Source organism: Lichenostomus cassidix, chromosome 14, assembly GCF_008360975.1.
Source record: "Lichenostomus cassidix isolate B80296 chromosome 14, HeHo_3.0, whole genome shotgun sequence".
Classification (NCBI taxonomy): Eukaryota; Metazoa; Chordata; class Aves; order Passeriformes; family Meliphagidae; genus Lichenostomus; species Lichenostomus cassidix.
In genome coordinates this window covers 2,238,760-2,251,659 of record NC_139495.1, presented here as the reverse complement: position 1 = coordinate 2,251,659, position 12,900 = coordinate 2,238,760, and the positions used below count along the sequence as shown (strand labels likewise).

The 12,900-nt window shown below is 66.6% G+C and overlaps 1 protein-coding gene across 2 annotated transcripts; it reads left to right on the top strand.

The window, feature by feature from the left end:
* Positions 1–803: 803 nt before the first annotated feature.
* On the top strand, positions 804–12,878 carry LLGL1 (LLGL scribble cell polarity complex component 1). 2 transcript variants are annotated; one of them, XM_085074401.1, is made up of 23 exons: positions 804–1,098; positions 3,660–3,757; positions 5,820–5,901; positions 5,980–6,095; positions 6,505–6,663; positions 6,743–6,905; positions 6,997–7,132; positions 7,226–7,280; positions 7,360–7,517; positions 7,600–7,817; positions 7,920–7,987; positions 8,274–8,427; positions 8,824–8,928; positions 9,117–9,409; positions 9,483–9,636; positions 9,714–9,867; positions 9,962–10,245; positions 10,469–10,733; positions 10,830–10,944; positions 11,047–11,141; positions 11,251–11,374; positions 11,446–11,525; positions 11,720–12,878. In XM_085074401.1, the coding sequence occupies exons 1-22, from the start codon at positions 1,018–1,020 to the stop codon at positions 11,522–11,524; spliced, it is 3,156 nt and encodes a 1,051-aa protein (XP_084930527.1). In that variant the 5' UTR covers positions 804–1,017; the 3' UTR covers position 11,525; positions 11,720–12,878. The 2 variants fall into 2 exon arrangements, with proteins under 2 accessions (XP_084930527.1, XP_084930526.1); XM_085074400.1 differs by having other exon boundaries at positions 5,980–6,110.
* Positions 12,879–12,900: the final 22 nt, after the last annotated feature.

The following is a 12,900-nucleotide window of genomic DNA, read 5'->3' as shown; positions in this document are numbered from 1 at the left end:
CCCTTCTCTCTCCCCTCCGTTCTCCCTCCTCTGAACTCTTCCTCCCTCTCCCGGCAATGACCCACATCTGGGCCAGGCTCACCCTCACTCCCCGGAGCTGTGCCTGTAGCTCAGGTCCCTCCATCCATCCATGAGCCCACAGCCCATCACCGGGCCATCGCTCCCCGCTCGCCCCCGGGCTGTTTTCCGCCCCAGAGCCCTGCGTCACCCCAGTGCTGCATCTCCCCAGGGCCAGGGTTAGTCAGCAGGGAGGGGAAGCCATGCCCTGCCCGGGGTGACTCACCCCAAAACTGGGTGCAGGGCAGGTTGCTCCCCCTCCCACCTGGGGATGATGCCGTGGGGGAAGTGGGGAACAATATTCCGGGTGCCGTGGCGGGAGTAATGACTCGCCAGCCGGGAATGAGGCTGGAATGCTAATTCTGGGATGCTCCAGGCCTGGTGGGCAGGACGCCGCCATGTTGATGCACCCCATGGCTGTGGGGCACACGATGAGACCCTAAATCCACCACACCCCATCTCTGTGGGGGCTTTGGGAACACGAGGACCAGGCTGGAGGTGCCCTCGCTTTCCCCCGCCACGCCCACGGGAAGGAAAAAAAACGAAACAAAAAGATTAAAAGAATAATATGAATAAATCAAGCGCAGAGGGCGTTGAGCAGGAGGACTACACGTCCCGTCGGCAACCGCGGCGGCGCACGCGCAGCGCGGGTGGGCGGGGCCGCGGCGCGCCGCGCGCGTTGCCGCGCGGTGATTGGCGGGCGGAGCTGTCCGTCAGGGTTCCGCCCCGCCCCCGCCGCGGCGGTGCCTGCCCGGGCTCGGCGGGCGCGCGCACCGGGACCCCGCACCGGCCCCGGGGACCCCGCACGGCCCCGCGCCCCCTGCCGGCCCCGCCCCGCCCCGCGCCGCGCCCCGGCCCCGCCACCGCCATCGCCGCCCCGGGACCGGCCCCGGGACCGCCGGCCGCGCCCGCCCCGCCCGGTACCGCGCCGCCGCCACCGCCGCCGCCGCCGGCCCAACCATGATGAAGTTTCGGTTCCGGCGGCAGGGTGCCGACCCGCACCGCGACCGCCTCCGCCACGACCTCTTCGCCTTCAGCAAGGTGCGTCCGGGGCGAGCGAGGGGCGCGGCGGTGGATCCCGGGGGGCGGCGATCACCGGGAGGCACCGGGGGTACCGGGCAGGGTGCGGCGTGCGGCCAGCCCTCCGGTGGCGCGGGGCTCCGGTACCCCGGCGGGATGCTGCCCGCGGGGAGGCGAGCGGCGTGCGGGGCACCGCCCCCCGGGACCGGCTGAGCCCCCGGGGGAGCCGCGCACCGGGACCTCCCCGCTGCCGGGGAAGGGGCGCGCAGAAGGGGCAGGGCTGCCTGGCCGGGAGACCCCGGGACAGGCTGCGGGGCCGCCCGGGCAGGATGCACCCGCGGAGTGGGTACCGGGAGCCCCGGGTGCGGAGCGGGGGCTGCGCTCCTCCCCGTGCGGTGCAGGGGGGCACCCCGGGAGAGGATGCGACTCCCTTGCCAGCGCGACATCCCTGTCCCCAGCCCCTCTTGGAGGGGGTTCCCTGCAGCGCCCCGGTTCCCGCACTCCCCCTGTCCCGTGGCTTCCCCCAGGCCTCGCTCGCGGGCGTTTTGGGGTGACCCGTGGTCCCGCGTCGTGTCTGGCCTTTGAGCTTCCCTGGCTGCATCCCCCATGTGGGGCTCAGCCCCTCATCCCAATCTCCCCGGGGGTGGGATACTGGGGGGCTGGACCCCCTGTGTCAGCAGGAAGGGCTGTGGCAATGACTCCTTGGGCTTGGGGTTCCCTTGCACCCCAAAGATGTGTCTCTGGGGGACTTGAGGGGACATCAGAGGTCAGCATTTGCTCCCCTCCTCCGTCCAAGTTTTCCTACTTGGGAGGGCAGGGACCCCACAAGCCCTGGGGTGCTGGACCTTTCCCTCGGGACATCGGGCTGTGCCAGCACCTGGGACTTGGTGCCCCTTGTCCCGGGAGCCCTGTGGCGTTGGGACCACCCTTCTGCCCAGACCCCGGGGGCAGGAGGCCACCAGCCTGGATGAGCCCAAACCGTGTCTGTCAGTCCATCCTTTGGCAGCATCTTTGCGCTGCTGTGGGGTACTTGCCCAACTCATGGCGGGGATGATGCTGTGCTCTGGAAGGACCCCTGAGCTGTCCCACAGCGAGACCAGGCTGGGAGATCTTGTGGTGTGCAGTGATGTGGGGTCAGAGGCAGTTTCCACCACCCAGCACAGCTCTTGCCCCATAGCTCTGCCACGGGTGAGGGTCTAGCTGGGGTGCGAGACTCAGCCCAGGCAGAGCCTCCTGTTTTTGGGGAGCACAGTCCCACAGCCAGATCCTGCCCAAACAGGTGCCCAGGGTAGGTCTGTCCCCGTGGGATGTCCTGGGGAGAGGCTGAGAAGAGTGCCGTGCCGGCCGTCCCAGCTCTAGGGCCGCCGGCTGCCCACCTGCCTCCCATTAACGGTTGTTTTTCCTCCCGAGCTCCAGATCTGCCTGGGATTTGCTGTAATTTGGCCAGGAGCGCCTTGGCCGGCCGGCACTGCCTGCCGGATGCGGCCCCGCTGCGGGCAGGAGCGGGGGCTGCGGGTGGGGGGCTGAGCCAGGCCCCCCTTTGGGACTGGGGGTGCTGAGGAGCTGGGACAGCACTTTTTTGGGAATCTTTGCCGGTGTCACCCTGGCCTAAAGCATCACTGTGGTGTCCCCGTGCTGCTGCTGTCCCAGCTCCTTCCTCCAGCACAGGGTGCATCCCGGGGGGATTCGGCGTGACCCTGTGTGGGGGCTGCCACAGAAATCGGCACCCACGAGCATCCACTTCCTCACCCCTTGGACTTGTTGGGAGCCACTTGGATGGACTGGAGCCGTTTCCACGCTCCCGAAGGTGTCCCTTGGGAGGGGAGCAGGAGCTGGGGTGACAGTGGCTGCCGCCGGCGGGTGCGGAAAGCCGCCCCGCTGCGCCTCTCGGATGCCCCAGACAAAGGGAGCAGGTCAGGATCCGGCCAGTCTGGCTCCGGCGGCCTCCGTATCGTCTGATCGCGCCGTCGCCGCTCAGCCGAGCTGCCCTCGGGAGCCCTGCGGTCCCCTGGCCGCGGGCCGGGGCGGTGGGTGCCCCCCGCGTCCCCCCGCTGACAGGGCAGCCCCTCCCCAGCCGGCGAGCCCGGGCACGCCGGACGGCCGGGACTTCCTTGGGAAGGTGCCCGCGGGCGGCACGCGGCTCCGGCAGGGACGTCCCAGGCGCTGGCGGGTCCCGCTCGCCTGGTTCTGCCGCCCAGCATCGGGGAAACCCGGTGGTGTCGCGGTGGGAGTCCCGCTCACCTCTCCTGGGTGTCCTCACCTCGAGGGTTGAGAGCAGGAGGTTCCCATCCCCATAGTGCTGGCGGGTGGTGGGGCAGCTTGTTCAAGGTCAGACCTACCCCAGCCCGTGGTGTGGCTGTTGGGTTGGGTTTTGGGGCGCTGGGTGGCAATTGGATGAGGAATGATGTCTCCCCTCCCCAAGGTCCCCCTTGGCGGCAGTGGGGGACAGGGCAGCGTCCCTGTCATCCCCCATCGCAGAGGTGATGCTCAGGCTGCTGCGGGATCGGAGCTGTGGGGATGCTGTGGGAGGTTTGGGGGGTCAGAGGTGGGGATCCTGCTCTGACTGCCTGTCTCCACGGCAGACAGTGGAGCATGGCTTCCCCAGCCAGCCCAGCGCCCTGGCCTACGACCCCGTCCTGCGTGTGATGGCCATCGGCACCAAGGCAGGAGCCATCAAGCTGTATCCTTTTCCTCCCACATGAGCAGGAGCTAAGGACCTCCCGGACCCTCCTGCACTCCTCTGGCTGTCCCCATCCCGGAGAATGCTTGGAGACGTGGCCGTGCTGCTTTCTGGCCCATCCGGCAGCCCCCACTCGGCTGACGTCCATCCCTCCATCCAGCTGTGCTGCAGCTGGGCTGAGCGGGATGGGGTGGCTGGAGGAAACCCCCACCTCACCCAAAACGCCGGGGGGGCAAAGGGGCTCGGCCGTCCTGGGGGGCATCCCAAGTGGGACTCCTTCCTGGTGTCACACCCCCTTATCCTGGGGGGTCTCCTGTCCATCCTGGTCTCATCCACACAGCCCTCGGGGGGGCAGCGGGGTCTCTGGCCGGCCCAGCGCCGGGGTGAGGGGCTGCGGTGGGCGTGGAGCCCGGTCCCGGGTGGGGGGCCGAAGCGGGGGACGCCGGCGCGGGGCCGGCCGGGCTTTGTTGCCGGCAGCGTGCAGGGAGACTTCAGAGGGCTGCTGGCGGGCGGCCAGGGCTGGATGCAGCCCGTGCTCGGGGGGCCCCGCGCCGCAGGAATGCGGGGTGGGGGCGCGGGGGCGGCTGCGCCCGCAGCGGGGTCGGGGTCGGGGTGTGGGGGGCCGCCGCGCTCCCCCTCCCCCAGGCCGGCGGCTCGCTGCCTCCCGAGCACAAAGATGGCGTGTTTTGTTCTGCCGGGGCCGCTCGGATGCCAGCCCGGCCGCGACGTCGCCGGCCGTCCCACTCGCCCGCCAGGCCCGCGATGCTGGTCCCAGCTGAGCCCCCCCGGCACCGCGGGGATGCCGTTGCAGTGCCCTAAGCATCCTCGGTGGGATGGTTTTGGGGTGGTACCCAGCGTGGTACCCCGTGCCTACACAGTCCCACTCTGGCTGCCACCAGAAAGATGCTTCTGGAGGTTGGCGGTGCCGGGGAAGCCAGGGCCGGGCGAGGCAGCAGCCAGAGCTGGCCTGACTGGCGTTACTGGTTAGTGGGGGCACCCCTGGGTGCTCCTCAGCCGGGCTGGGAAGATCTGGTTGCAGACCAGGCATTGAGGGGCTGCCAGCGTCAGGGAGTGTCCTGGGGCAATTGGGATTCCCTGGGCTTGGACCCCTGTCCACCATGCTGGTGACACCAGTGTTCCTGCACCACTTGCCCTGAGGGCTCTCAGCTCGTGGCACTGTTTTGGATGGGAAAAGACCCCAGAATGAGCAAGGATGGGTGGCATCTCCCATCCACGTAGCACCAAGAGCCCTCTGTGTGCTCCCTGCTTCATTCCCATGCCCTGTTGTCTGCTCTCCCCAAAACTCCGTGGCTCCCCCCGGCTCTGCCGGCTTGGCTGTGCCCGGCACTGCCAGACAGCTCCTGCCTGTCCAGCCGGAAGAGCTGCTGGGCTGGTTCCCTGTGCTGAGGGCGCTGGAAGGTGGCCAGGGGCAAGGACCCCTGGCACACGGCATGCCCCGATGTGGCTGCACAATGCACTGGTGACACCGGGCTGGGGGGAGCAGGGTCCAGGGGTGCCGGGGATGCCAGGTATGCATGCTAGGCTGGGGTGCTCCGTGCGGTGCTGGAGCAGCTCTGCGGGTCCTGCCGCGGTTCCTGCCGAGCGGCGTCGCCGAAGGAGCCGGGACCAGTCGGGTGAGTGAGGCTGTGCCGGCGCATGCCGAACCCCACCCCGCTGCCGGTGCGTGCCGGGGCTCCCGGCGCCTCTCGCACACCCACCCCGGCCGTGTGTGCTGGCCGCAGCCTGACCCGGGGCATCCCGGTCAGAGGTGTCTGGTGGATCCCAGTCTAACCTGCAGTGTCCCAGCTGGAGGTGCTTGGTAGATCCCAGACTGGCTCAGGGTGTCCTGGTTGGAGTTGGAGGTGCTTGGTGGATCCCAGCTGGGGATGGTGGTGCCAAGGCCAACTCCACAGTTGGGATGCTCTGCCCTGGCTCTCCTGGGCACGGGGAGTTAAACTGGTGTTTGCAGGCAGAACTGTGACCTGGGGAATTCAGGGGGTCCTGGGGTTTGCTGGGGGAGTGGGGGGCTCTACCCTCGTTGTTTCTTTGACGGCCCCCCCAGATATGGTGCGCCGGGCGTGGAGCTGACGGGGTTGCACAAGGAGACGGCCACTGTCACCCAGCTGCACTTCCTGCCTGGCCAGGTATGTGGGTGTCCTGGGGGGAACCTGGCAGCAGCCCCCAGCACCCCACACACCGTGCCATCATCCCGCTGTCCCCAGGGCTGGCTCCTCTCGCTGCTGGACGACAACACGCTGCACCTATGGGAGGTGTGCCAGAAGGAGGGCTGCTCCCAGCTGGAAGAGACCCGCAGCTTCGGCCTCCCGGGACGCCCAGGGTCCGGCAGCGCTAAGTACTTGCCTGGGGGCTACAAGCCGATCCCTCGCGGGGCTGCGGCCAGAGCGATGCTGCTGCCAGCTGGGAACGGCAAATGGGAGCAGCCAGCCTGCTCGGGTGGGATGGTGGCCAAGGTCCTCTCCGTGGTGGTGTTTTCCCCACTGGGATGCTCCTCTGATCCTGACTGGGATGCTGAGTGCAGGGGCACAGCTCTGGGCTTTTTATGGTGCTGGCAAGGCCCGGGGGTGATTAATGGCTCTAATTGCTGTCGGCACTGAGGCTGTCTCTGTCCTTGTCCTCCTGGGCTCGGCGAGATAGCAATGTAGGGATGGAGCAGGGGAGGCCTGGGGTCTCTTTGATACTCCCCCAGACCCAACACGGTGCTGACACAGCCCCTTGTTCCCCCCCAGCTGCTCCCCTGGCATCACACGGGTGACAGTGGTGCTGCCGATGGCCGCCGGCACTGTGGTCTGCCTGGGCACCGAGGGTGGTGCTGTGTACTTTGTCACCCTGCCCACCCTGACGCTGCTGGAGGACAAAACCCTCTTCCCAGATGAGATCCTGCAGAGGTAAGAGCCCTGCAGGCCCCATGCCCCATCCCCACCACCCCCAGCCCCGCTCTGACCCCCTGTGTGTGTCCCCCTGCAGTGTCCCCGATGACTACCGCTGCGGGAAGGCACTGGGGCCTGTGGAATCCATCCAGGAGCACCCACGCGACGGCAGCCGGCTCCTCATCGGGTACAGCCGGGGGCTGGTGGTCCTGTGGGAGCAGAGCACTCGTGTTGTCCAGCACCTCTTCCTGGGGAACCAGGTACCAGGGCTGGTGGGGGGCTGTCAGGGGGCTGTGGCCCCCCCTGTGTGTGTCCCCAGCTGGGTGCTGAGCCCCCCGTGTGCCCCCACAGCAGCTGGAGAGCCTGGCCTGGGAGCAGAGCGGGAAGAGCATCGTCAGTTCCCACAGCGACGGCGGGTACATGGTGTGGGCAGTGAGCGGCACCGGCCAGAGGACCCAGCAGCCTGTCATGTCCACCATCCCCTACGGTACAGGGTGGGGGTCTGGGGGTGCTCTGAGGTTGGGATCTGTAGCACTCCTATCCCAGTGCTACAACCACAGTGTTGGTCTCTTGGTTTCAGGTCCATTCCCTTGCAAAGCCATCAGCAAAATCGTCTGGCGAACCTGCGAGTCAGGGTAGGTGGGTGGGCTGGACATGGGCACAGGGGGCACTTGGGGGTCCAGGGTCTGATGGAAGCTGCTTTGTCCCACCCAGGAACCCCTTCATCATCTTCAGTGGGGGGATGCCACGGGCCAGCTATGGTGACAGGCACTGTGTCAGCGTGCTGCAGGGCCAGACCCTGGCCACACTTGACTTCACCTCCCGTGTCATCGACTTCTTCACTGTGCAGAGCGCTGAGGTGCCCGAGGGAGGTATGTCCCATCAGAGCCACCCGGGGAGTGGGTGGTGGTGTGAGGGTCTCCACATGCAGCAGTCATCTCCTTCCTCTCCCAGGCTTTGAGAACCCCCGAGCCCTGGTGGTGCTGGTGGAGGAGGAGCTGGTGGCCATCGACCTGCAGACGCCAGGCTGGCCCACCATCCCTGCCCCGTACCTGGCGCCTCTCCACTCCTCTGCCATCACCTGCTCCTGCCATGTCTCCAACGTGCCCCTCAAGCTCTGGGAGAGGATCGTCAGTGTGGGCGAGCAGCAGAGCCCTCGGCAGTCCTCTGCGGTCAGTGATGGGGATGGTGGGGAGGGGTCCTCCTGGGCTCCTTCCAGGATGACCCAGTGGCCTTCATCCCTCCCTCCATCCCCTCTCCATCCTTCCCTCCAGGCTTGGCCCATCGATGGGGGAAAGAACCTGGCTCAGGAGCCTACGCAGAGGGGGCTTCTCCTCACTGGGTGAGTGGGCTGGCAGCAGGGAGGGGGCCTGGAAAACCCAAAATGGGGTGGGGACACACATCCTCACTTGTTCCTGCGGTGGTGGAGTGGGATGGGGTGGTGGTGGGGTCCGCTGCCTGTTTTCAGCTGGGCTGCCCCTTCTCATTCTGGCTGGGCACGGCTGTGTCACCCTCTGCGCTGTTCCCCCTTGTCCCCGCCCTCTGGCACGGTGGCTGCCAGCACACAGGCAGCTCTTGTTAGCCGGGCAGATGTTGGGGCCCCGCGCTGACAGGACCCCCCCGCCCAGGCACGAGGACGGCACGGTGCGGTTCTGGGACGCCTCGGGGGTCTCCCTGAAGCCCCTCTACAAGCTGGGCACAGCCAACATCTTCCAGACAGACTGTGAGCACAACGACAGCCTCAACCAGGCGGGCGAGGAGGAGTGGCCGCCGTTCCGCAAGGTGAGGTCCCCTGGGTGTGGGGACACTGCCGTGGACCTCGTCACCCTCCTGGCTCTGCCAGCACCAGAGGGGGCAAACCCAGAGCTGGGCGCGGGGAATGCACCTGCTGGAGCCATCCCGGCTGTGCCCCGAGGACGTGTCCCCCAGCTCAGGGCACAGCTGCTGTGTGACGCACTGTGGGGACACAAGGGACACTTGTTCCGTGGGCCCCATCCCGCGGGTCTGCCCCAGCACGGGGGAAAAAGCTGGGGGGTGCATGGGGACAGACCTTGCCTGGGCGTGATGCCCAGAGTGGCCCGTGTGCCACAGCTGGTGGAGGGGTGTGGGGGTGCAGGGGGGCTGCCCCACAGCTGTGTGAGGGGTCCTGGCTGTCCCTTCAGCTGTCCCCTCCCGCAGGTGGGCTGCTTTGATCCCTACAGCGACGACCCGCGCCTGGGCGTGCAGAAGATCGCGCTCTGCAAGTACACGGCCAAGATGGTGGTGGCTGGCACGGCAGGGCAGGTAGGGTGGCAAGGACAGCAGGGGCTGCCAAGCACCTCTTGGCTTCCCTGCTGGGACCTGTATGAGGGGGGCTACAGACCCTGCAGACTCCCATGGTTGTCCTTGAAGGGTTTAGCCCCTGGTGTGCAGCAGGCTGTCTGTCTGGGGGTGTCCAGTGTGCATCCCCCCATCCGTGCTTGTCCCTGCAGGTGCTGGTGATGGAGCTGAGCGATGAGAAGTCAGAGCACGCGGTCAGCGTGGCCACAGTAGACCTGCTGCAGGACCGTGAGGGCTTCACCTGGAAGGGCCACGACCGGCTGGCCCCTCGGAATGGGCCCCTCCACTTTCCCCCCGGCTTCCAGCCCAGCGTGCTGGTGCAGTGTGTGCCCCCCGCTGCTGTCACCGCCGTCACCCTCCACTCCGAGTGGAACCTCGTGGCCTTCGGCACCAGCCACGGCTTCGGACTCTTCGACTACTACCGGCGCAACCCCGTGCTGGCCAGGTATGGGGGGACCTCGGTGCTGGGGACCCTCTGGAGTGACGTGGCAGGTGCTGAGCAGCACGGGTGCCCACAGGTGTACGCTGCACCCCAATGACTCGCTGGCCATGGAGGGGCCTCTGTCCCGTGTGAAGTCCCTCAAGAAGTCCCTGCGCCAGTCCTTCCGCCGCATCCGCAAGAGCCGCGTGTCGGGAAAGAAGAGGCTCAACGCCAGCAGCCCCTCCAGCAAGGTGGGCAGGGAGTGGGGGCCACCAGGGCAGCTCCGCATCCCCACCAGGCTGGGACTGACCCCGTGTCCCCTCCCCAGGTGCAGGAGGCCAACGCGCAGCTGGCGGAGCAGGCGGGTCCCCCCGAGGTGGAGATGACGCCGGTGCAGCGGCGAATTGAGCCTCGCTCGGCTGATGATTCGCTTTCGGGGGTCGTGCGGTGCCTCTACTTTGCCGACACCTTCCTCCGTGATGGTGAGACCCCACTCTCCCCGGGAAAAGCCTCTGAGCTGGGTCTGGCTGGTGCCACGCTGCGGGGAGGGAGCTCAGACACTGCTGCACCCCACAGCTGCCCACCACGGCCCCACGATGTGGGCAGGGACCAACTCCGGGTCGGTGTTCGCCTACGCCCTGGAGGTGCCGTCGCAGGAGAAGTTCTCGGAGCGGGCAGTGGAGGCGGTGCTGGGGAAGGAGATCCAGCTGATGCACCGGGCACCAGTGGTGGCCATTGCGGTGCTGGACGGGCGGGGGAACCCCCTGCCCGAGCCCTACGAGGTGTCTCGGGACCTGGCCAAGGCCCCCGACATGCAGGGCAGCCACTCCATGCTCATCTCCTCCGAGGAACAGTTCAAGGTGAGCGCGGGGCTCAGTGTCCCACTGTGGTGGAGGTGGGACACAAAACATCCTGTGTCCTCTTTGGATGTCCTCATCACACAGGGACAGGACTGGAGGTGACCAGCCAGGTTGTGGGGCACTCCTATTCCTGTTTTAGGGTGGTGAATCCAAGGGGAAGGTGCCCTCCTAAATCCTGCAGGTTCCTGTTCTCCCCTGACCCCATCTCCTCTTGCCCCCCAAGGTGTTCACGCTGCCCAAAGTGAGTGCCAAGACCAAGTTCAAGCTGACAGCACACGAGGGCTGCCGGGTGCGGAAGGTGGCCCTGGTAAGCCTGGCCAGCGCTGGCTCTGAGGAGAGGCTGGAAAACTGCCTGGCCTGTCTCACCAACCTGGGGGACATCCACATCTTCACCGTGCCCAGCCTGCGGCCCCAGGTCCACTACAGCTGCATCCGTAAGGAGGACATCAGTGGCATTGCCTCCTGTGTCTTTACCAAGCATGGCCAAGGTGAGGACACCGGGTGACATCCTGTGTCAATGGGATGTTGACCTCACCTGCAGGCCTGTGGGGGATCCTTGAGGCTCGTTGTTGTCCCCCCTGTAGGTTTCTACCTAATTTCACCGTCTGAGTTCGAGCGCTTCTCGCTGAGTGCCAGGAATGTGACAGAGCCGCTGTGCCGGCTGGAAGTCGCCCGGCTCCAGGACACCTCCTGTCTCAGGTCGGCTGTCTGGTGGGCATGGGGGGCTTTGCTACAGCAGCACTCCTGTACACCCACCCCATGACACAACTTCTGGCCATAAATTCATCTGTTTCCTTGCAGCAACAGCTCGACGGCGACACCGAAGCTGCCACAGGCGAATGGCACACACGTCCCACGCAGCCCCGAGGGCCAGCACTCCCCCTCCGACAGTGACCGTGAGTGACCACCCTGTCCCTGCACACACACTGTGTCCCATGGCCCTGCTCCAGGCCTGGCCCTGTGTCCTGGCTGTCCCCAATGCCTCCCGTCCCCATCGCTCCCCAGGGTCCCCTGAGGAGCACCCAGCAGCCTTCTCGCCTGGCCCCATTGACTCTCCCAACAGCAGCTTGGAGCACCCGCTGGACACTACTGGGGACATCACCGTGGAGGAAGTGAAGGATTTCCTGGCGTGAGTGGGGTGGGAATGGGGTAACCAGTGCTGAGGGCCGTGGCAGTGCCTCTTACCCTGCTCTGCCCCAGGTCCTCGGAGGAAGTGGAGCGGAACCTGAGGAACACCAGTGAGGACGAGGCCCGGCCCACGGGGATCCTCATCAAGTGAGGTCTGTGAGGGGCTGATGGTCCCTGGGGTGGGACTGGGATTTGGAGCTGGGACCCCAGTGCAGTGCCCTGGCTTCCTGATCCATCATGGGAGGATGGAATTGTGGTCCCTGGGGCTTGTAGAGGAGGGGTAGCAGTGGGAATGCCTGTCCTGAGATCCCCCAGGTCTCCTTCTGAGGAGCTGCATCACCCACAGGCATCGCCAGCCTCCCTGACCCATCTCAGTGCTCGGATTCCCGGGATGCGCGACTCGACTGGACCCCCGCGCCCCCTCCCCATGTAACGTAGACTCGCCTCCTCTCTAACATCCACACCGGCTCCGGCACTCCCCACACACCTCCCTGCCCGGCCGCTGGCCCTGGACCCCCCGGACCCCCGAGCTGGGGCTTGGGGCACAGACTCTTCCCGGGGAAGATAAGTTCCTTTTTTATATGCGGTCGAGTGTCACTGTCCCCTGCTCCAGAGCCCCCTTCCTGGGGGATGCTGCTGCTTCCCCGGCTCCACGGGGAGGGCTGGGGCTTGTGGACCCCCCTTGTCCCGTGGTTTTGGTCCCTTGGGGCAGTGGGAGGCCAGAAGCCCCCGGGCATGGCCCCCCTGTCCCCTGGTCTGTGTTTACATGCCCACCTCCCTGCAGTTTACAGCCCCATTCCCTGCCTGCTGGGAGGCTCTGGCTGCCACACAGGGACTGTCCCCAGGCATCCCCTGCCTCCCAGGTGGGCAGCAGAGGCCTTGAGCAGCCCGTGGAGGGGCACGGTGGGGGGTCACAGGTGGCCTTTTTCTCTTAGTGGCTTCTCCAAGGGCTATTCTCCAGGTTGGGCTCCGTGCCTGCTGCTCCTTTCTGACACTAATTCCTGCCACGGGGTGGGTTTGTGATGGGATCACGCTGTGGAATTACACGCCGGCTCCCGGTCCTGGTCCGTGTTGGTGCTGGGGGGGGGCAGACGGGGCTGCCCCAGCCCCCTCCTGCCCCAGGCTGGGCTGCCCCACCCTGGGGGTCTCACTGTGCCAAATCCCCCCCTGGGCTCCGAGCCCGGCCTCGTCCTGAGGGCTGCGGTGATGCCGGCTCTGTCCCCTGGCCCTTGGTGGCTGTTCCCACGGGGCTCAGCTGGCCCCTGCCCCTCTCCTCTTGGGGACCAGGGGTCGCTGTGGCCCCCCCCGGGCTCTCTTGCGGTACGTGTGTGGCTGGGGGGGGTCGGGCTGTTGCTGCCGGCCGAGGCCGGGGCTGTAGCGTCCCTGGTAGAACCCCCCCCACCTCATCCTTTTTTTTTTTTTTTTTTTTGGTAAGATGAATTTAGCATTGTTTAGTTATTAAAAATACTGGTTTTTAATATTGAAAATAAAGCATTTAATATCAACTGCCCGGGCTGCAGGTGTCTG

Excerpts from the sequence above, each read along its gene's own strand:
- LLGL1 (XM_085074400.1), top strand. The coding sequence starts at position 1,018 with ATGATGAAGTTTCGGTTCCGGCGGCAGGGTGCCGACCCGCACCGCGAC. Across the intron at positions 6,111-6,504 it reads CCAGGGTCCGGCAGCGCTAA|CTGCTCCCCTGGCATCACAC; the intron begins GTACTTGCCTGG and ends GTTCCCCCCCAG. Across the intron at positions 7,518-7,599 it reads CGCTGAGGTGCCCGAGGGAG|GCTTTGAGAACCCCCGAGCC; the intron begins GTATGTCCCATC and ends TTCCTCTCCCAG.